The sequence below is a fragment of the Cataglyphis hispanica genome, chromosome 26 (assembly GCF_021464435.1).
Source record: "Cataglyphis hispanica isolate Lineage 1 chromosome 26, ULB_Chis1_1.0, whole genome shotgun sequence".
NCBI classification, from domain to species: domain Eukaryota; kingdom Metazoa; phylum Arthropoda; class Insecta; order Hymenoptera; family Formicidae; genus Cataglyphis; species Cataglyphis hispanica.
The window spans coordinates 1,440,228-1,463,878 of record NC_065979.1 but is presented as its reverse complement, the minus strand read 5'-3'; the positions used below and the strand labels follow the sequence as shown (position 1 = coordinate 1,463,878).

At 25.5% G+C, this 23,651-nt stretch overlaps 4 protein-coding genes and 1 long non-coding RNA gene across 7 annotated transcripts; 1 reads left to right on the top strand and 4 right to left on the bottom strand.

Annotated features, from left to right (window-relative positions):
• LOC126858615 (ejaculatory bulb-specific protein 3-like) lies at nt 1–1,603 on the bottom strand. Its single transcript, XM_050609098.1, has 2 exons — nt 1,240–1,603; nt 1–269 (listed from the first exon to the last, which is right to left on the bottom strand). Exons 1-2 carry the CDS (start codon nt 1,436–1,438, stop codon nt 100–102), a joined length of 369 nt encoding a protein of 122 aa, XP_050465055.1. The 5' UTR covers nt 1,439–1,603; the 3' UTR covers nt 1–99.
• A 2,282-nt stretch (nt 1,604–3,885) lies between these two features.
• Nucleotides 3,886–5,427, bottom strand: LOC126858611 (ejaculatory bulb-specific protein 3-like). Its single transcript, XM_050609094.1, has 2 exons — nt 5,191–5,427; nt 3,886–4,464 (listed from the first exon to the last, which is right to left on the bottom strand). Exons 1-2 carry the CDS (start codon nt 5,387–5,389, stop codon nt 4,292–4,294), a joined length of 372 nt encoding a protein of 123 aa, XP_050465051.1. The 5' UTR covers nt 5,390–5,427; the 3' UTR covers nt 3,886–4,291.
• Nucleotides 5,428–8,346: 2,919 nt separating this feature from the next.
• On the top strand, nt 8,347–9,724 carry LOC126858624 (uncharacterized). Its single transcript, XR_007688706.1, has 3 exons — nt 8,347–8,518; nt 8,946–9,019; nt 9,319–9,724. It is a non-coding gene; the product is annotated as an uncharacterized LOC126858624 (long non-coding RNA).
• A 2,029-nt stretch (nt 9,725–11,753) lies between these two features.
• Nucleotides 11,754–16,191, bottom strand: LOC126858600 (uncharacterized). 3 transcript variants are annotated; one of them, XM_050609075.1, is made up of 9 exons: nt 15,415–16,191; nt 14,949–15,068; nt 14,664–14,781; nt 13,822–14,080; nt 13,232–13,348; nt 13,075–13,165; nt 12,233–12,372; nt 11,920–12,052; nt 11,754–11,828 (listed from the first exon to the last, which is right to left on the bottom strand). In XM_050609075.1, exons 1-9 carry the CDS (start codon nt 15,562–15,564, stop codon nt 11,778–11,780), a joined length of 1,179 nt encoding a protein of 392 aa, XP_050465032.1. In that variant the 5' UTR covers nt 15,565–16,191; the 3' UTR covers nt 11,754–11,777. The 3 variants fall into 3 exon arrangements, with proteins under 3 accessions (XP_050465032.1, XP_050465031.1, XP_050465029.1); XM_050609072.1 differs by lacking the exon at nt 11,754–11,828 and having other exon boundaries at nt 11,964–12,052; nt 12,215–12,381; XM_050609074.1 differs by lacking the exons at nt 11,754–11,828; nt 12,233–12,372.
• A 639-nt stretch (nt 16,192–16,830) lies between these two features.
• LOC126858595 (blood vessel epicardial substance-like) lies at nt 16,831–22,645 on the bottom strand. The gene is made up of 8 exons (XM_050609061.1): nt 22,423–22,645; nt 21,956–22,323; nt 21,024–21,181; nt 20,826–20,928; nt 20,512–20,652; nt 20,164–20,327; nt 19,202–19,477; nt 16,831–18,774 (listed from the first exon to the last, which is right to left on the bottom strand). Exons 1-6 carry the CDS (start codon nt 22,643–22,645, stop codon nt 20,250–20,252), a joined length of 1,071 nt encoding a protein of 356 aa, XP_050465018.1. The 3' UTR covers nt 16,831–18,774; nt 19,202–19,477; nt 20,164–20,249.
• Nucleotides 22,646–23,651: the final 1,006 nt, after the last annotated feature.

The window sequence follows — 23,651 nt, the reverse complement described above, 5'->3', positions numbered from 1 at the left end:
TGTAAATAATAATTGTATTTATTGCATATAAATAATTAACAAGTAATTATTTTTTAACATCGGTATCGTAAGCATTTATTTAGTATTTTATTGGTGTTATTAGCCATTATTTTTTAAAGCATTTTTTATATCTTCTGCAGTCTTCTCGAAAAGTTGATTCCATTTTTCAGGCTGATTCTTCTTATACCAATTCATTACTACTTCCAACATGAATTTTTGTTTTTCAGTACATTTGCTGCATTGAGTTTGAATAGCCTCGCTGATATGTGCTGAAAAGATATTTAATAAAATAGTACTTGTTTGTCAATATTATTTTTGACAAATATGTAGAACTTATAAATATTAATAAGAAGTAAAAAAATATATATAGAAGTTTAGAATAACATAAATAAAATTGATAATATCATAAAATGACATATATTTTGCAGACACAAGAAAAAATCAAATATTTATTTGGTTCTTTATATTTTTAAGAAATCACTCATACCCATTGTATGAAAAAAGAAAAAAAAATAACAGTAATATTTAATTGATGAATAACGCGCAATATTTCTTGCACATATATATGTGAAATATCTGTTATTGTGTATTTATCTCTCACATTACTTTTGAATAACGAATTAACGAAATAACGAATTAATTTAAAGTTAATTTTTTTAAATAAAATATTTGAAACATATTGTCGTTACAATACATTTCTTTTTTTTAATGTACGCATATATTTTTAATAATATAATTTATATATATATATATATATATATATATATAATTTATATATATATATATATATATATATATATATATATATATATATATATATATATATATATATTATAATATATAATATTAAATATATATATTATAATATATAATAATTATAATTTACTTAATATATATAAAATATCTTTTATATATATATATAACTACCAATAAGATTGTTAAATTAATATTTTTTATTAAATTAACTGCTTGCTTGAACTTAACTGGGAACCTTATTTTTATCATATATTCCTTTTTCTGATTCTTATATTTATAGGAAAGCTCATTATTATATACAAATCACATATTAGTTATCATAGTTATTTGAAAATTATAAAGATTTATGATATTAAGCATTAAAGAAAAATATGTTTCAGATTAACTAAAGAAAAGAAATTTCTTTCTTTCTTCCTTTCTTCATAAAAAAAAAATAAAATATGCGATAAAAGTAAGGCATCTGGAGTATGCATATATACATACAATTGAAATATTTCTCTTCTTCTGTCACGCATGGTCCAGTTTCCATAAAGCAGTTGTAATATTCACTTCGCCGTTTATCGTTGAGCAATATTTCTATTATATCAATGTTGTCATACTTATCGTCATATTTATCTTCCTCCGCAAAAGCACATATCAGAGCAAAACCAATGATCGCAACTATGCAGATTAGTCGAGCCATTTTAGTTAGATTAGTTTTCACTTTTACAGTAAGTTGTAATAGAGAGTACTAAGTGGTCGATGAGGATCGTACTCTTTTATAGATATCAGTTGTGCTATAGATGTCAGTCAAAAAAAATGTCAAACTGCAAAATATAACTGGAAGAAAGAAATATGATTTAATTAATAAAAACGTAAACATATAATAATGTGTGTGTGTTTGTGTGTATGTGTGTAGGAAAGGCATGTTAATGATGCATGTAAGCATGCATAATAGCAGCCTATAATTGCGTAATGAAGGTTTTTGTAATCATTTGAATATCTATTTTGAATAATTTTTATAAATGCATAGATCCCTTTTTAATGATATGTTAATAATATATGTTAATAATATATCAATAATATGTCAATAATACGTTAATAATATGTCAATAATTTGTCAATCACATGTCTTTTTTAAAAAGGTTGTCTCTTTTCCGCGATGCTGAATGATTCTCTTGCTTCATTTACATAATAATTTTATTTCATGAGTAACTGTCATCTTGGAGATCGCATATTTTGATAGTTTGGACAGTTTGACAATTCAATGTCTTATAAGAAATAATTTATATAAATAAATTCAAAATTCTTTCAGATAAGTTTTAAAACCGCTGTTATAATTTTTAATATTTAGAAATGAATTAGAATACTTTGTATTATATTATATTGAGTAATAGATAGAGAAATTTAGGATAGTTTTTCAGAGATTATCAACTATATGCGTATTACTTATCATACGACGTGCGTATAATTCATTTACATAATAATTTTACAGAATGCTAATCTACCGGGCAATGTCTATGCGTATCGCGCGTAATGCTGTAAGCGTATCGTAATATTTAATTAACTTTAAAAATTTAAATATTTTATATAAATAGTTTAAAATATTAATATGTGGAATTAACGAAATAACTTTTTATTTTAAATAATTAATTATTTATTAATTTATTAATTATATTTATTAGATTTATATTATTTATCATTTTAAGGATTTATTTTTATTTTTTAGATTTTGGTATTATGATAAAATGATTATTGTTTAATTTTAATTTATTTAATATAGAATTTTATATTTTATATTTAAAAACAAAAATAGCGCTACGCTCGCGCTATTTAGTTTGTATGTGTAAATATGTATAATTAATTGCTTACTAATTCTACTTTTCCGTTTTCTCAAAATTAATAAAATAAAAATTACACACTTACTTAATATTTGAAATCTTAAATGCGTTGCTCAGTTATGATATTTGTTGCTCAGTTATGATTTTTATTAATATAAAGTAATGCACAGCGCAATGTTGAAATAAGTAATCATCGCGGAAAAGAGATAACAATACTTGCGACTATCTATTTAACATGTTTTGTTAAGAGTGAACTAGTACATAGTGTGCGCCTTTTACGTGTTTAATTTTAATTAAAAAATTAATTTTAATTACAATATATTAAATTTATTTAATATATTATCATTTCTTCATTTTAATTTGTTTTGTCGATTATGGGTATCACAATATTTATCACTAACAATATTATTAAAATTTTATTACACTTTTTGATAAAAATATTCCAATAAATATCACCGAATATAATCCTTTATTTTGAATTTTTGATTGCTTAAGATTTGATTGCTGAGAGCTAGAAAATAAAATGTCAGATAAGTTTTGCAGATATCTTTTCTTTGAGATAAAGAAAAAGTTGCTTATATAAAACTAATTGTAGCACATTATTGTGTCATTAATTTTTTAATATTTACAAAAAAGATTTTTGTTATAAATCTTTGATTTCTTTGAAAATTATAAGTGTCTGGATATTATTATATTTTAAAGAAAAATCGATTTTTTTTAAATAGACTAAGAAAATTTATTGCAAAAGAGAAAAAGATACAATGTGACAAAAGTAGAATATTCTGCATATAAACATAGCTTTGCTAAAGTACATCTTTGCTAACTTCACATTCTGTTATTATGCATGATCCTATTATATTTTTCAATAAAAAAATTTATATATACAAGTATTTTTCAATAAAAAAATTTATATATACAAGTATTTTTCAATAAAAAAATTTTATAACATATTAAAACAACTACTTTGTATAATAGTTTTTTTTAATTAAAATGTTCTTTTTTAAATAGTAAAATAAATCTTCTAGCATAAATTTTTATTTATTTGGCGCAACTTTTAGATATCATTATTTTTCTAGAAAATTTTATAAAGGTTTTAATACCAAGAATGCTGTTTTATGTACCTAGAATCGATCGAAAATGACTTATTAAATTTGACATTATTTTCTTTGCAAAATACATCGAAAATATAACTGCTATGCAATTACGTCTAACTAAATATGTGTTAGAATCATTAAAAGATAGACAAATTTTATTAATTGCATCTAAAGAATAGTGAAAAATCTATTATTAAAGGGTTTAAAAAAAAGAATTATTTATAACCATTGCTATTTTATTCGCAATAAAATTTTCATTACAAAGCGGAAAACATGTTATAAAGATTATACCTTTTAAAAAATTTACCATACATTAAAATGTTTTTTATTTTTTTTTTTAAATGCAGTTAGTTTTAAAGCTAAAATTAAAATGAGTCTATGATAGTTTATGATAGGAAGAAAAAAGTTTATATATCAATAAAATATACAATAAATCGTAAATTTAATAACAAGTTGTAATTGAATATTTTGACATAGTTTTATATAGCGTTTTTTAACATTTGCTTGTTAAATTTTCTATCGTGTTTAAAGAAATATTGATTATTGTGTACATAAATGATTAACAAGTAAATATCTTTTAACATCGGTATCGTCAGCATTTATTTAATATTGTTGATGTTATTAGTCATTATTCTTTTCAGCTTTTTTTTTTATATCTTCTGTAACCTTCTCCATAAATCGATTCCATTCTTCAGGCTGATTTTTTTTATACCAATTTATTCCTACTTCCAACATAAGTTTTTGCTTTTCAGTACATTTGCTGCATTGAGTTTGAACAGCCTCGCTGATAATTGCTGAAAAGATATAGATTTAATAAAATAGTTCTTGTCTGTAACCGATATTATTTTTGATAAATATGTAGAACCTATAAACATTAATAAGAAGTAAAAAATATAATAGAAGTTTAGAGTAAAATAAAATGATATATATTTTGCAAACACGAATCAAATATTTATTTTGTTCCTTTACATTTCTAAGAAATCAATCCATCTATCCAAAGAAATAAAGCAACAACAATAATTGATAAATAATGTGCAACATTTCTTGCATATATATATATGTAAAACATCTATTATTATATATTTATTTCTTACATTACTTTTGAATAACGAATTAATTTAAAGTTAATCTTTTTCTTATAAAATATTCGAAGCATATTGTAGTTGCAATGCATTTTTTTTTTTTAATGTACGCATACATTTCCAATAAATTACATTTTTGTAATTAACGATAAGCTTGTCAAATTATCTTTTTTTAAAGTGCTTGTTTGAAATTAATTAACTGAGGACCTTATTTTATCATATATTTCTTTTCCTAATATTTACAGAAAAGCCTATTATTATATATGATTCACATATTAGTTATTTGAAAATTATAAAGATTTACGACATTAAGCATTAAAAAAAAAAAATAGATTTCAGATTAATAAAAAAAAAGAATCTCTTTCTCTCTTTCTCTATCACAAAAGAATGAAAAATTATATGATAAAAGTAAAACATCTTGTGTATATGTATACATACAATTAAAATATTTCTGATCTTCTGTCACGCACGGTTCTGTTCCCATGAAACAGTTGTAATATTGATATCGCAATTCGTTGTTGACGAGAATTTCAACTATATCGATTCCATCGTATTTATCGTCATATTTATCTTCCTCCGCAAGAACACACATCAGAGCAATACCAATGATAACAATCGTGCAGATTAATCGAGCCATTGTTTTCACTGCCACAATAAGTTGTAATAGAGATACTGAATGGTCGATGGGGATCGTACATCTCATCTATATAAGTGCCAGGCGCGGTAAAAAGAATATTAAAATGTAATACAAGAACTCAAAGTACGATTTAATTAATAAGAACGTGAACATGTGTAACATGTGTGTATGTATGTGTGTGGGCGTGTGTGGAAAGGGCATATTAACCCATTTGCATCATAAGCGCATATATGCGCGCATTTTGCTTGGCCACTATCACCGGAGCGCGCATATATGCGCTCATTGCACGTGCGCATTTATCAACAGAGCGTATATTATACCCATGCGTATTTGGCTCTCAGTTTGTTTATTAAAAAAAAAAAGAAAAGATACATTTTTGGTGATAAGAACGAATTTTTCATTTTTCTGTGTGATGCAAATGGGTTAAGAATATATCTAACAAACGTGCAATGTAATAGCTTATAACTGCGTATGAAGTAACTTTGATTAACATACGAATAAATTATCTCTGCTCCCCCTCCCTCTCTTTCTATCTCTCTCTTTCTCTTTTTCTTTCTTTTTGATTGGAATATTATTTCTAATATAAATTTAATTGTTTGAGGAAACTAATTACAATAAATATTTTTAATGCAAAATGGAGAGTAACATTGTAATGAATAAGTATTTGTAAATTATTTATAAATTATTGTGATATAAAAAATTGATTTATTATAAATAATAATATAGCAAAGAGTATACATGTGTTACGCAATAAACTTAAGGAAATTTTAATCAATCATAATTATTATATAAATCATTTATATTTATGTATCAAAGATTGTATTTTATTGCTAAAAATATTTTTTATTCATAAAAACGATCTTATAAGAAATTTAAAGTATAACTATATTAATAAATAATCACATTATTTCAATTATAGTTTTATATATAAGATATCCTTGTATGACTTATTACGCGTCATTTAATTTGACTCGATCATCGTGCGCGCTTTGCGCGTGTTATCTACATTATTTTTTATTTGTTATTAACTATTACTGCATATATATGTATACAATTAAAAATTTATCTATTGTAATCTATTAATTACAACATTAATATAAATAAATATTCTTATCAACATTATAATTCACATCTGTTATTACGTGATTACTATCACGTTAAATTCTAGACAAATTTAATTTATTTTTGTAAAATTTAATATTTTCGTAAAATATTAAATTAACATTCTCATTTAAGAGCATGTATCACGCATGAAGTTTGAATCAGTACGATCCCGCCAAAACTAAGTTTTTATTAATCCTATATAAGAAAAGTCACGTTATTGATATTGTGTCTTTTTCACGATGTTGATTGTTTCCTTCATTGTTTTATGAATATTTGCTTATTTTATGAATAACTGTCATCATGGAGATCACATATTTTGACAGTTTGTACAGCTTGATAATTCAGTGTCTTGTAATAATTAGGAAATAATTTATATAAATAAATTCAAGATTCTTTCGAATAAGTTTTAAAATTGCTGTTATAATTTTTAATATTAAGAAATGAATTAGGAAGTTTTATGTTTCTATTTTTAGTAATAAATCGCAGACATAAGGAAAACATTCGTGAAAAATAAAAAGCGTTTAACTTCTTAATAGCGTTTAAATAATATTAGAACAATATTCACACACTTTAAGCATCTGATAACAGCGTACTAAAGTTTCTAATTAAAGTTAAAAATACATTTTACAAAGAGATTAAAAGTGTTTTGTTTAATTCACTCATCCAATTTTAATGTTACAAAACAAATGTTTGATGTTCTAATCAAAATATTCTTTATATATGAATAAAAAAACCAGCGGAATATTCCAGAATAAGAAAATATTCCAGAATTTCTCAACTACATTGCGTATTACGTATCTTTTAATGGTATTATTAATTTTTTAATGTGTTTTTTATAAGATATTTGCATTAATTTACATCTATTCAAGTGTCTCCGTATGAATAATAATAAGGTCGTGATAAATAACTTTGCATGCAAGAGTAATTATGTTGCACTGCAATAAATCTGATGTATTTTGAATAATTTAATCTAATTTCAAAATAAAATAATTAATGACAAAAAAATTTATGATAAAAAATCATTTGTAGCAGTGTAAATCAAGGTTATTATGTAAATAAATTATATGTACATATTGTATAATAAATACGTATAATACGCAATGTAGTTAAAAATCTTTAGAAAATTTTTGCTATTTTTTTATTCACATATAGAGGATATTTTGATTAAACGTTGATTTAGATCAAACGTCTGTTTTGTAACATTAAAATGAATTAAACAAAATACTTTTAATCTTTTTGTAAAATGTATTTTTTAATTATAAACTTTAGTACGCTATTATTAGATTCTTAAACTGAATAGTGTTTAAATATTGTAAATGCTATTAATAAACGCTACTAATAAACGCTATTAAAAAGCTAAACGCTTCTTGTTTTTCACGAATGTTGTCTTTATGTTTGCGAGTTATTACTGAAAATAAAATATAATATCTAATATAAAATATTCTAATTCATTTCTAAGTATTAAAAATTATTTAATATAAATATAAAAAATTGATCTATAATTTAAAATACTTATATAATTTAATATTTCGCATATATATTTTATAGTACGTAAAATATTTCGGCAGCAAATTCAAACAATACCGAACGTGGTATCCGGCCTTGGCGATATAAACATTGGCGCGCGTAAACATTTATATATCATTATCGGATTAAAAACATGCCATAAAATAGTCAAAACGCAGATCCGAGTAATTAACATTACGATAAGTTCCGCGTATATTCGTCATACATAAAATATTTAAACACCGAATTATCAATAACATGATATCCGATCTTGACGAAATAAACAATAGCGTGCTAATGTTTACATGCTTCGGTCTTGTTATCATTCGCATAACGACACTCGAGCAATGAAGTAATAAAGCGAAACGCGTCGTATTTTGTCAAATCACGAAGTGCTGAAGTAATATCTTTTAATAAAAGTGCGGGAGTGCCGTTTAAAGTATCGCGCGTGTGAATCGACCTGAGAGGAGGAGGAGGCGGCCTAGGAGAGGCATCGGACACCGGCGGAGCAGTTCTGTGGTGAGTAAGTTGTTTTTCCGTATATTAATTACTTATTATTGCGTACATGCAATTTAAATCGAGCAATTAATCGCGTAATCTGATTTTTTATTTATATGATTTAAACAAGAAAGAATTAAAAATACATATTTTTATATGAAAGCTATAATTTTGTAAAAGTTTTTATTTTTAAATTATAACTTTTATATGAAATTATTAGTTATAAGTGGAGTTTGTTTTTCAAAATTTATAAATTTATTAATTTGTAATTTAATTTATAATTTTATTAATTTGTATATTATTATATGCATCGAATATAAAATTCAATGTGTATAATAAATTTTTTTTAATATTAATATTTATTTTATATTTTATATTTTATATTTAAATTATATTTTTAATATTTTGAGCACTGCTACAATTTGGATCTTTTATTTGCATGTTACAGATCAACGATCCTGACATCCTGAGAGGAGGAGCAGGCCTAGGAGAGGCATCCTGCACCGGCGGAGCAACCCAAGGGTGAGTATTTATTATTTTTATATTGGTTGTTAAAAATCCTCTACTAGCATTAATTCTCATTATTTTAAGCAAAAGAAAATTAGAAAGAAAGACTTTGACACAAATCCTGTAAAAGTTTCTATATAAAAGAAAAACTTTTTAGAATTTATAAAATTATTTCATGTTTTTATTTATTTGTTTATTATTATCGCATCGGATATAAGTTTCGAATATAAGTTTCGGCACGTAAAATAATAATTTTTTGAAATATTAATTATATTTTGCTGCTATAATTTGGATTATATATTTTTATGTTACAGACAACGTAGCCTCAAGACCAACAACTCCGCTGTTGCGCATCAGTGCCGGTGAGTGACAAACTTTTATTTAATTTTAAAGTAACGGATTTGCAGATATTGTAGATGTAGATTGTAAATTATAGATTGTAGATTGTAGATAAATCCGTTACTTTTAAATGTGGATGAGCTAAAACAGATTAAGTTGAATAACTTTTAATAAGTTCTTTTGATATGCATTGCATTTATTGCAAAAATAAATTAAAGTTTAAGAAGGAAAATTATAAAAAAAAAATCCATTTTTTCCAATTTGTAGATTCAATTTTATCTGATTTGATTGAATAAAGAATACTAGTGATTTTATAAATTATCGTGTGACAATTTTTTCTTATAACGCGCACTGATCTTATCCTAATTTCTTATAATTCATCCATATCGTAGAATTTGTTTGTAGATAAGACCAAATAATCAATCAATTAAATTATCTATAATATAATAATGAATGGCATAAATATTGCGTAAATTAATCTTATTTTATTATAAATTACATATTATTATATGTTATTATATTATTATATAAATTATATATTATTATATAAATTTTAATCAAATTTATATATTTATCATAATTTGCCATAATTTTTTAATCAAAATTTTGATTGATAATTTGGTTTTGTCTTTTAATTAAAATAAAGTTATGAACGATTCAACGTCTAACAAACGATCGCATGATCGTCAACAAACGTAAAATGTTTACGCTTATCTGCCGGTGACAATAATTACCCGGAAGAAGAAGAAATTTATTTCCATATCAGCGCAAGAAAAATCTTGCGCTTATTCACCGGCGACAATAAATAGCCAGCGATAAAAGGAGTGTATATCTCCATTTTCGCGATTTCTGGTTAGAGATCAATCCAGAAAGTGGCCGGGAGCAACGAAAGGTAGGTCCAACTGGCCCAATAAGATTAATAAAAAATATATAATATAATAATTAATAATAAATATATAATAACAATATTTAACTTAAATTTTATTTTTAGAAAAATTAATCACAATATTAATCAAACTTTATAATTTTTAATCAAATATTATAAAACATTATAACTTGTCAAAATTTATATTTTATGTTAAAATGTTACAAATATATACATATATGTATTGCGCAATTTATAATGTAAATAAGTATAAATTTAAGTGTGCATATTAATATATGCTTTTAATATTAAAATATTTACGTTATAGAATAAATTAAATATATTTATTTGACACTGATGTGCATCATCAATTTGTAAATTGCATAATTATAATTGTATTTTAATTATAATCTAATATTGTAATTATAATTATATTATAATTTTATTATATAAAATTATAATTGTGTGTAAATTATATAAAATATGTTTTCTTTTGTAAATTACACAAAAAATTACCGAAAAAACACGTATAATGACGATATATAAAAATTAGTTTAATTAACATATATGTATTTGTACGAATTTTGATTTACTTTTAATTAGAGATTGATGTATTTATAATATTATTGGAATCAAATATTCATAAAATAAATTAATAAATTGCATTGCGAAAATATCACATTTATTCCGCATTTATTCTATGTTTTTCATTCATTCCGCGTTTATTACTGATTATAAAGAATTAAATTCTAAAAAATATTCATGACTTTGATAAAATCCACATTCAAATGAAAATATTTTTTCTTGATTTTTAGTTTTAAGGAAATTAATAATAAATTTCCCCTTCTTTTTTTCGCATCGATCGATTAAATATTTCACAATTTTTTTTCTTCTACCATAAATTTCAGCGTGAATAACTCAAAAAATAGTAGACAAATACAACCGTGAGATTGGAACACGTGCAATACAATAAATGTCTCCGTGAGATGTGTACGATTACACGATCGATATAGCGCTAAAAGTATTCCGTCAATATATATCCTCTTTTCATAAATGGACAATTGTGTGCACTACAATCTCACAGATATTCTTTTCTCTTTAAAAAACTGACACTTTATTCCAATGCATACACGCATTATAAAATAAGTTAAGTCGAGAAAAACACTTTGCCTTCAGCTTTGAATATTTTGATATCAAATCTGTTCACAAAGTTCAAAGGTGAGGTAAAAATTGAAGTCAGTAAATAATTATATTTTTATTACAATCTATCATATTGAAGTACATGTTCTATAATAGTATAGTATTTAATTTCGATGGATTGTAAGGATACAATGCAAAATAATCTCTTGAACTAAATTATTCTTCCTCGATATTCTCCTTTGCATGGAAAAACTCTAAAGTAGCTCTAAAAATAGAAATTTTTATTGCTGTAATATATAAAAAATATATGAACAATATTATTTCTTTATGCATATATACAATATATGCATATATGCATATATACATATGCATATATGCATATATGCATATATACTATATTCTTACCGTGCTTTTTTAATTCCAATCTCGTTATCGCGTAGAATATATAACTGTAAAATAAGATACTGATGTCTTCACGAGCTATAACGAAAGAAAATCTTATTTATATGCTTAAAAAATATATATATATATATATGCTACTTTAAATATATATTCTGCTATATTCTTATACCGTAGCAAAACACTCTATAGATGCAACAAACAGTCCACAGACGTTCAAAGCAAAATTTCTTGAATTTCTTTGTAACAGGAATAGTATCATTTTTTGTAGATGTAATGGAGCTACATACCACCGAACGTTATACCTAGAAAATGAATTATAAACGACAAATCTTTCGATAAGATCTTCAAGATGCATTGCAAAATGATTTTTTATCAGTAAACTTTGTATATGCTTGTTGTGCAGAGATATCTCAACAGTTTTTTAATGCAACAGTATGAGTCTTTATACGTGCTATTTTGCTTACATGGTATATTTCTCTTACACAGTAACAAATACTTGATGATTGTAATTTATTATGGTCTGACCGATAGAGTTGGATAGAAACATATACAAGATAGAGGCAGTTGCATACATAAAGGGCATTATCAATTCTTTGACATCCATTTCGGATGATGAAAAAATCTGAAAAATCTAAGACAAATCTAAAATGGCAATAACACAGTTTAAGAAAATAACTTTCTACACGAGGAAAAACAAGTAAAAAAAATTGTGCAAAATAGAAACTTGCATCCTCATAATTTTATTTCTTTTTCTCTATAATATCACGAATCGTAATTATAAGTATGTCCAAATTTAATATCAACCGACCTTTAATAATACTCTATTAAAAAATTTAGCTCGATATCTCAAAATTTGTAGAATTAGAGAAACCATCTTTTTTGTTCACACACACACATATATATACACACATACGGACATTTTCTAAAATTATAAGTTTTCGATGTTTCAGAACATTTTGAATACATTAGCATTGAAATTTGAAAAAAAAATTTTTCGTGAAAACAAAGCTTTCTCTATAAGGAAGCAAAATGACATATTTCTATAGTTGTTTTAAAAAAATGTTTTAAAAAAATGTTTTAAAAAAATATTTTAAAAATATGTTTTAAAAATATATTTAAAAAAAATGATTATGATTACTGAATATGATTTCAGCTCTCAAATTATTATCGTATACATATATATATATATTGTAATTTAAAGATTTTCAGGATTAAAATTGTCACAAATTCATTTTAAGATAATTTTTAAATATTTTTAATCTTATGAGAGCCATCAAGCGCTTGTTCCACACAAAAGTAGATTTAACAAAAATAGAAAACTTACTCGAAATAAATTGAGGCTCACGGCGCCTATTCCAAAGATTATCAAACAAAACATCATTGCTTGACAATTGGATAGCAACAGAGTTGACAATCTTTAAAAAAAAATATATATTATTATGCGTATATAACGCACGCATATTATAGATATGTATACGAACTTCATGGCTTTTCGATGAATGTCCACAGCGCAAATTAAATTATTTAATATCAAAATATTTTTTTTAGAATTAATATTTTGTAGCATGTTGACGTTCATTGCGCATTCGATACGATAGCTATAAATAATAATTTGTGAATCACTATATTATAAATCACCGATAGATATACGTGTAGCAATTTAGATACTGTTCACTATTTTGTACTTTACGTTCTAGTGAATCTTTTTTACTGATTATCGATTTTGGAACTTGACAAATGTTGTGTTTGTTTTAATGTAAGTTTTAAAATTCCAATGTACTATTTATAGATTTATACTATTTTTATTCATATAAAGAAGATCAAAAAACGTAATATACATTTAAATTTTTAATATACATTTATTATTAAAAGTTAACAATAATAAGTTCGCGCGTTGGTTCTTTTTTGCCAATTTTCTCAATTAATAATAATTTGCGTTATAATGATTATTAACAGAAAAAAATAAATATATTAAATAGCATATTTTTTGATTAAATTTAAACGGTTTTGTTTAAGTATTTGTTTAAAAATGAGATGATTAATTTTTACAGCGCTGTTCTTGCATTTATACCTGGCAATTTTAAACATTCCACAAGTATACTGAAGATACGCGATAAACATTGTTCCTATCGCTAACATTGCAATCGTTCCGATGCATAGTGATGCAATGTTGTGCAGCAGTATCAAATAAAAATATTTCTCTTGATTAATAAAATGTTCCGTTGCTATCAATAGATGATGTGATCGAGATGCGTTTGACGATAAAATAACGATAATATCCGACCAAAATGATGCAACGATAAAAGCCGATATGTTGCAAACGACAAGTACTGAAAAAAAATAAGAAAAGAGAATTGTTATTTACAATACATTTTTCCATATAAATTTTCAAAGTTGATTTACATGTTATTTGATATTCTCTCTCTCATGTTCATGTGTTACTAATTTAATTCTTTGTTGTGCATGTATTACAATTTGAACTTTAATTCTTTCACATCTGTGAACAATTTTACTGTGCAATTAATTACTTTTGCCTCTTTCATCATTTATTCGATTTTAAAATACTTGATTATTATGTAAATATAAAAACTGTTGTAATCCGTCGAAATCGATTTTCTAAAATAAAATATAATATTGACAGCTCTTACGTTGTGTTAACCCTCTTATGAGCCGAATATTTTTCTTGATTATAAAAAAATTTTTTGTGTAATGTAAAATCAATAACTATCAACCTATAAAAAAAAAAAAAATTATTAAAAAAAAATAAAAATAAAAAAAAAAATTTTTTAATTAAAAAAAGTTAAATTATTTAATAAAATATCGATATATTAGTATGTGACTTGAAAGTTACGCGGGCCCATAGAAGGTTAAAAAGAAACCGTGATTGTACGTGAAAAAGATTATCTCTCTTACTTGTAAGTGCAACGGTATAATGCTTGGCATTACATCCATATTTGTTTATAATAGCAATTTCATTTGCCTCTCTTAACTTATTACATACATGCAATAGTTGTCCCAATATATCCTTCATCTGTTTCAGTAATTTTATATCTCTTTTTTGTATGTGCAATAATAATAATAATAATAATAATAATAATAATAATAATAATAATAATAATAATGTTAGAGAAAACATTGCGTAAAAATTTATTTGACAAGAATGTTTATTTCATCTGACGAGTAAGCTGATGAACTTACAATTTTGATTTTAAGATAGAACAAGTTGTATTTTACCACAAAGACAGCAAAGAAAAATACGGAAGATAGAACTTTGATAGCGAGATCCGGAGTACATTTTTGTGAGACAAATATTGTACACTGCAAATAATAATTTTATTTACAAATTTACATTGAAAATTTATTCTTTTAAAATCACAAACGCACATATACACTCGCAATTACACACACATACACACGAATGAATAGAATGCACATATATAAATATAATATGTGTGTGCATTCCAATATTAATTTTATATATTGTGTGCGTTTTAAATCTTACATAATTGAACTATAAGCATAACTATATGTTTATGTACAATCATAATATAATTGATATAATTTTATGTTAATCTAAATTTTGATCTTAAATTTTATGTCAAAAAGATTGCTTTGCAAAATAATTCATCATGATAATATTATAAGTTATTATATTAGAGCTTACCTGAAATATAACATTCGTCATCAGAATACTAGACAGGAAAATAAATTGAAATCGAGTAAGATTCGATTGTTGATAAGGCCACAAGCCAATAAGGAGTAAAAGAATCCTATTCAGACTGAAATACTTATTGTTAATCTCGGTGTAGATCATCTCTTTGCAAGATCTAAAACGCGTATGACTGAAGTAGCCGACGAGAATTACGCTTATCCCTTCCTTTTTCCATTGATCGATCAACTATTATTTACTTTCCCCTGGTATAAATTTTCGCACAAATTACTTAATTTTGTAATTTCGTATAATGAAAGGCGAAATAAGAAATTTCTCAATAAACGGTGTTTCTATAAAGTCTAAAATAGTGTTTCTATGAAGTCTACAAGTCTATAAGTCTATAAGTCCAATTATGCAATCGATTTGATAACGCGAGAAAATTGAGCAAATGTCTTTTTCTCATGACAAAAAAAGAGAAAATATTCGTTGAGAAGATTATTTATACATGCAAAAGTCGCGCACGCGTAATCGCCACTTTTTTTTATTACAATTTCACACGCTTTATTTCATTGCGTGCATTCGTAGGATATGTTTGCTCCTCGAGAGAAATGTCGTTCAGTTTGAATATTGTAGTATAGAGTCTATCTATGATAAAACGTATATAGTAAAACATGTTATATGTTTTAAGATAAATTAATCAGATCTGCATACATTTTCAAAATTTTCCGAATTGACGATGAGTGGATGCGATCAAGATTTTCATATTCTATTCGGGTTTCATCTTTTATCAAATTTATCACTGGGGTAATATTATTTCTTCCAGATATAATCTTGCTTTTTAAAACTTTCTAATTTTACAGCACATATATTAATCATTAATTATTAAAAATTATATTAATATACACACACACATATATATATATATATATTATAAATTAATATTGAAGAATCTATATAAAAGATCGATAAATATGTATTATAAAAAAGCGCCTACTACTTTCTTTAGTTTATTGATAAAAAATTTTTTGTTTATTAATTCAATATCTTAAAATCTCTGTACTAAATAATTACTTAAAATATAATATAATTAATAATTCAATCTATGTACATAATGATTGCGTATTTATAATATAGAACGTAAAATTATTTATTATAGATCTCGAGGTGACAAGTGATCAACATCTGACAAAAAGTATCTTTTCCTAGTATCCGCGGTTAATTACAAATATTGAAAATCTTAATTCAAGTATTAAATAAAATGTAATTAAATTTATGGAAGAAAAAATATGAAACTTAATAATATATATATATACATATGATATGAAACTTAATAATATGTATATTTGATATGATGCTAAATATATGGTAGGAATATAAAAGATCAAAAAAAGAATAGGGAATACAGGAATACACGTAATAAAATGTCGCTTCTATCTCTAAAACTAACTTTCTTTATTCGCATTGCCACTTTATACTCATTCTTATTGTATTCAATGTGTGATTTAAATTTTCTCCATCTGTCTCATCAACCATTCTTTTTATATCCTTAACTATAATACTAGAAAACAATTCCCTGTACAAAAATAATCATAACAACAATAAGAGACGATAAACAACAAAGATTCAGTAACATATAATTCACACATTCATATGGAAAGTAATGTAAACTTGTCTCTCTTTATATATAGATCATATATGCAAAAAGGATTAAATTTTATGGTCCAGGATTCCATACTTATATATATCAAAAGGCATTCCTATATTTTAATATTTTGCTACGTAAAATGATATCCCCAGTGTTCAAAATATTGGTATGTATATGTGTGTATGATAATAGAGAATCTGCGATAAATTATCGGTAATACCCGAAATATAGCAGAATTATGATCTTACATATAAAAAGTCTTCTTAAAGTATTACAATCTCAAGTGGTTATAATATTGTTTTGTTTATAGTAACTTTCTAATGTTTTAATGTGATATTTCCAAGATTGAACAAAGTTGTTTCCAAAAGGATTATTTCTTTAAATATATTTGACTATTATATAAAGTCTAAGACTATAAAGTCTAAGACTATTATATATAGTCAAATATTATATATTTGACTATTGAAATTTTAATCGTTAAACTCGAGATTTTCGTTTTAAGATTATTTTCCTTGATTACTGTATTTCTATTTTTTCTCGATCGTAAGTTATTGACTTTTTCTTTTAAATAATTATCTTCAATTCGTTTTACGCTCGCAATACACATTTTAAATATTCAAATATTTACTTTCACTAATTCAGGAAAAAATAATATAGAATAATCATTATACATATCATTCGCAAGCAAATACAACAATAATAATCAACGTCTGAATGAACGCACTATATTTATGATCACAATGTTACTCTGTATAGTAACTTGTAATAATTTTTCCGTTAAATATCGAAAGTTGCACGCAATTCGGCATCTCTAGCAGCAATGTAGCGATGTAAATTTCGCAACAATGTTCTTTACACATCGCACTTTAATATCCAATGTATTAATGATGGCGTAACTTCGTGTGCTTCTTTCACTCATGTGAACACCGGATTTTTAACAGTATCACAACATGGACCTTCAAACATGTAATACAGCGATATTTGGACAATTCTACTAGATACATTGGATAAATATATTATAATTCATATATATGTTATATGTCGCGCATATTATAATATTGTACATATTTTCTCCATGGAAACATTAAGAAAGGAAGTGTAAGTAAAAAGGCACTATTTCTGGGTATGGGAAAGAAGTTTCTTTAGGCCTCCCTGACTTCTATCAAATCCCTCCGTGACATCACAGACCTCACATTGACACAAGTTACGCCACTGCGAAACATGTCACCCTCATTTCATAAACACACCTGCATACTTGTAAAGTCTTAATCCATTATTCATCCATCACAGAATACATATCGATTTGACTAAAGTAAATTATAAATACAGCCCCATTCTCTTAAATTAAATATGCTCAAGCATACCCAACAAATATACTGGAAGCATAAACTTATTGTTAGTTGGTTTATAAACTAGATTGGAATTCATTATATGCTACAAAACGATGGAATTTCCTCTTATTATCGCATACAGTTGACTAGTCATTGGGAAAATTATTAATTGGCAAGAGAATCTTCAATTGTTTTACGCACAATTTCAACATGCCATTTTTTTTTAGTCACAATGAATATCAGCTTGTTGTGTAATCGTATTATGTAAAAACACCGGTGTTACTTTATATTGACTGTCGAGGATGACATCGATTTAACAATCCTTCCATTAAACAGGTGTTTCATGATCAGTCTCTTCAATTCTTCCCAATCTCCAAGCATTTGGATCTCCTGCAGCTGTAAAATAACAATAATTTTTTTAAATAATATTATAATATATCTTTCAACATAATGTAAAATTCAAATTTAAAAAAAGATTTGTTTGAGATATACATATTACATGATTTATATTTCCTTATCATAAAGAAATATAAATTGTACATTACTTTCTACAATCAATATTATGTAGATAAAAACAAACAAATCTTTATGATATTTTTTCGTCGAAGCAAATACATAGAAACTAAAAGATACAGCATGCAAGAGAATCTAAGTATCTTAATATAGTTTGTTCTACTTTTTCAATATTGCTATTATTGATTTTCAAGATTAAATATACTTTTAAAAATATCATTGTGCTTAATATAACCCCGTTTATAAACATTGCTTTTCATATATTTGGATTTATTATGGGCAATAATTTTTGGAAGTATAGAAAACTCACCTTTTAATGCAATACCCAGGAAGAACAATAAATGATGTTACTCTTTGACATTTGTATAATGTACACGCATCCATTGCAGGAACATAACATGTACAGCACATAGGATTTTGTGCGAGATTGCACAATTGGTGTAAAAGGATATTACAGTGAAGTCTGAGCATTGTATGACATAGGATGTGAAGGGAGTATATAAGATGATATACATTAGAGGGTTTGTATGGTGTAAAGTATTATTCAATACTTCTTGGCTCGTGTACAGGAGCGGCATTCTCTCTTCTATTTCCAAAGCAAAATCAAAGTTGATGCAAAATTATAATAAAAGTGCATATAACTAAATACAAAAATCTACAACACGTATTAGTCATTACTATGTCTCAACTCAATGACAAAAGATTGTATCACTTTGAAACAAATATGATAGTATTTTATAAAGATCTAAACATAAACCAAAAATAAAAATAGCTGTCTTTTTAATTAATGATTTTTTGTTAATTATTTTGTATTTATTGAATTTGAATCAATATAATTTTATGTGTAAATAGTTACTATATTGATTGATGAAAATCTTAGCAACATAATAAAAATTAAAAAATAAATAAATATATATATATATATATATATATATATATATTGAAAAGAATTATATATATTATAGAAATCATATTAAAAATAAATTAAAACACTGAATCCACATAAGACATGCACATGCCTGAGTCTTGTAGAAAATGTGCATTTTGCTAATTATAGAAAAAAGATAGATTGCTGATAAAAACTAATAAAGAATATACAAGATAGTTTTTTTACTTAAGAAAAACTATAGTGTCACAATATATTTTTAAAAATATTTATAAAAACAAAGTTCAAAGTAATACAAAAGGGAAAACAATTTATCATACACATGTTTGGTTGAATTTGGTTTAAAATTAAGAATAAGAATAAAAATCGTAAATAAAAATACATACCTTGGAGTTGACGACTAATGAGAGCAGTAATGCCTTGACTGTCACCAGTCTTTTTACAACAAAAAGTTTTGTATCAGCATCATTTTCTAAGGCTCGATTCCACCCAAACCAATTATCTGTCCATTTTGCTGCTGATGATTGCTAGCAGCCATTGTTTCACTGACCTATTGCAAGCAAATGTAGCCGTTCATTTGCATATATTTTTTTTTATTAACAAATCTTCTTAACAATTTTATTACTTTTTTTAATTACAAAGCATAAAATTTGATCTTTTTATGACTTTTTAAATAATTCTATATACAAATTAAACTCAATATTTTAATTTAATATACAATAATAAAACTGTACCTGCATCAATTTCTTAACTACATCTCTTCCCAAAATGTGATCAAACACTGCCTGCAGGAATTGATCGCTAATTATGCTTAATTTTAGTTTGTCCCTATGCCATAATAATATTCTTGATTCTTCCATAGCTGTTATTGATACCTAAATAAATATAAATGTTTATTTTAAGTGTATATATATATATCAAAGTTTATCAAAAATATTTGATAAATCTATTAAAAAGTGCTAACTGTGTAGTAAAAGATTTTGCAAATATAAAAACACATGTTGATAATAAATTGCATGATAACAAATATGCTTGATAACAAATTTACCTGGAAATATTCGTCTGTTGAAACACCAAACCATTCTGGAGAATCCAGGAACTGATGTGGGAAGACAATATGCAATGCTCTTCCACTTTGTGAAACAACTAGTCTAAACAATGAGAATAAAAATATATTTGTAATAACTAAATATATAGAATTTTTATAACAATAAATCTAAAGGATTTAAATAAGATGCGTTCTTACTTTCCCGACAGCACCAATGATAAAGAATCAACTTTGGTCACTTTTTCTTGTGCATAAACTTCTTGATATTTCAACTGGCGAATGACCTTCATACAATTTAATACTTTTCTGAATTGATGACGAGAAACCCTTAATGGCTGGAACACTGCAATGTATACCTATATGAAAGAAGATGATTGTGAAAAATTTTGATTAATCCTGATTGTTTTAAACTTCAAAGTTGTTATTGATGTTTGGTTATTGTCTAAAAATTCTATCATATCTAAAACAAAATTGATAGTAGTTGATCTCAGCCACTAGATTTCATTTCAACACACAACTTAATTTTGACAGGTGCAAAATAAATATATCACTTGTAATAATGGATTTGTAATAATAGTGCAAAAATAAATAAGAAATCAGTGTGTATAGTACAAATGCTGCAGCCAGAAAAAGAGCAAGTCAAAGATGTGTATTGCTAACTATTTTCCAAATTCCTAATATCTAGTTATAAATTATCTAGTATATCTAGTTATATTATCAATAATAATTCCAAAAATATAAAAGAGAATGTTTCCACATACTTAATACTAAATGTTATATTTCGAAATATGAATTATTATTTTATATATAATCCCTCCTATATCAGAATTGTAAATTATTAATATAATAAATATACTATATCAATATCATATAAGATATAGAATATCTATAAATAAAAAGCAATGAATACACATGCAAATTATCTATAAGTTTATGAGAATTATAAAATATACATAATACTCTATAAATTCATTCCTCTAATGTCTCTAAAAGAAACCAAGATAGCTTATTAAAAATAAAAAAATTGAGCCTAAATACTTCTGGACCTTAAAAGAATCTAATATAATTTTTAAAATCAGATATTGGCACATTACTCCTCAAATCATCGTCTTCTACTGCTCTTCTCTTACCTCTTCAATTTCCCTTGTAAACTTGATAGGCCTGAGCTTGTAAAGAAGCGTGCATACATGGACGAAGTTGATGGTAACAAAGAGAGCATTCCAGAGAGCAGCATCCAGCCAGCAAGCTATTGTCCAGCCCCACAAAGCAAGAAAGGCACAACCCACAAGTAGAGTGCACCTTAAATAAAGTACACCATGTATGCCGCTTGGTGCAAGGTGTGACAATAGGAAGAAGGCATTTGCAAGTTGAAAGTAGATGTGGTTGACATAAATTCCTTGATAGGGTTGGCAGGTAAGAGCTCCGTACAGAAAAGATGGAGGCACTATCGGCGAATGAGGATAACCGGATCCATGGCTGACCACTGACAGTCCAGTACCTGCACAGACATGAGAGCGATATTTCGCCAGTAAAATGGTCGTCATAAAACAAAACTCATACTTTGGGTTAATTGTAAGCGATGAATTGTCAAATGTACCCTCTCTATTGTCAGTGGTCACATTCCTGCATTCGTCGTTATCATGGTGTGCCGACGATGGTAGCGATACGTCAGACGTAACGGTACTATGTGGGACATTGGATGCGGCTGCATTCGTTAAACTAGCATCGATAGTAATGGAGGTCCAGTATAGAAGCACAACAAACGAAATGGAAGTACCCCAGCCTACTCGGCTTTCTGTTGGGTCGAAGCAGATCCACATCCCCGCATTACCATCAAGCTGTACCGATTTCGTTTCGCTCTACAACAAGAAAATTCATTTGCGTATTGTAATTGTATTATTAGTACATTAACAATATTTATATTTATTTAAATGCAATCAAATCAGAATATTTTTCTGAATTATTAAATACTTTTTTATTTAGCATGTTGCACTTACTTTAGAAAAATTATTAATATATTAAAGAAGAGTGTTCATTATTTTACATATATATGATAATCTTTTCAATATCATATATTTACATTGCTATAATTTTTATTAAAATGCAAGTTAAATTACTAATAACAATTGCATTTCATACTTATTCATAAATGATGTAAAATTGAATGCTCTGTGCCATTTGTGAATATGCAGTCACTGCTCACATTTCTATATTATTCTCAGCTAAAATTGGAACTGAATGACGAAAACCATCTTGCAGACTTCAGATCAAGGAAGAATATTTGCATTACCAGTGGCTCTAGGAAGACAATATTAACATCTGTAAATCAAACAAATAGATATTTAATCAATACACATGAAAATATATATACATACACACATATACATACATATATATATATATATATAAGTATTTATAGCAGAGTTGGCATGTTTTAAACAATGTGTTTAAAACTGTCTGATTAAAACTTGTTTAAAACAGTGGACACTGTTTCAAAGAATTTTAAACTACTTTTTTTATATTTTGGCAATGTTATTTACATTTACAGTTTAGCGCTAGCAAAAAATTTAAATATTTACACAGATCAAAGTTATCAAGTGGTTTTTTTGCTTGTTTAAAACATGCTTTTTTAATTTAAAACATGTTTTTTTGTTACTTAAAAACACAAAATAAAAAACATTGTTTTAAACAAAAAAATAAAGATTTTTGTTTAAAATGAAAAAAACCAATTTTTGGCCAATCCTGATTACTAGTGTTTCATAGAAATATGAATTACAAAATTATACATTTTATTACATTTTATAATCAATAATTATATTTTTTTTT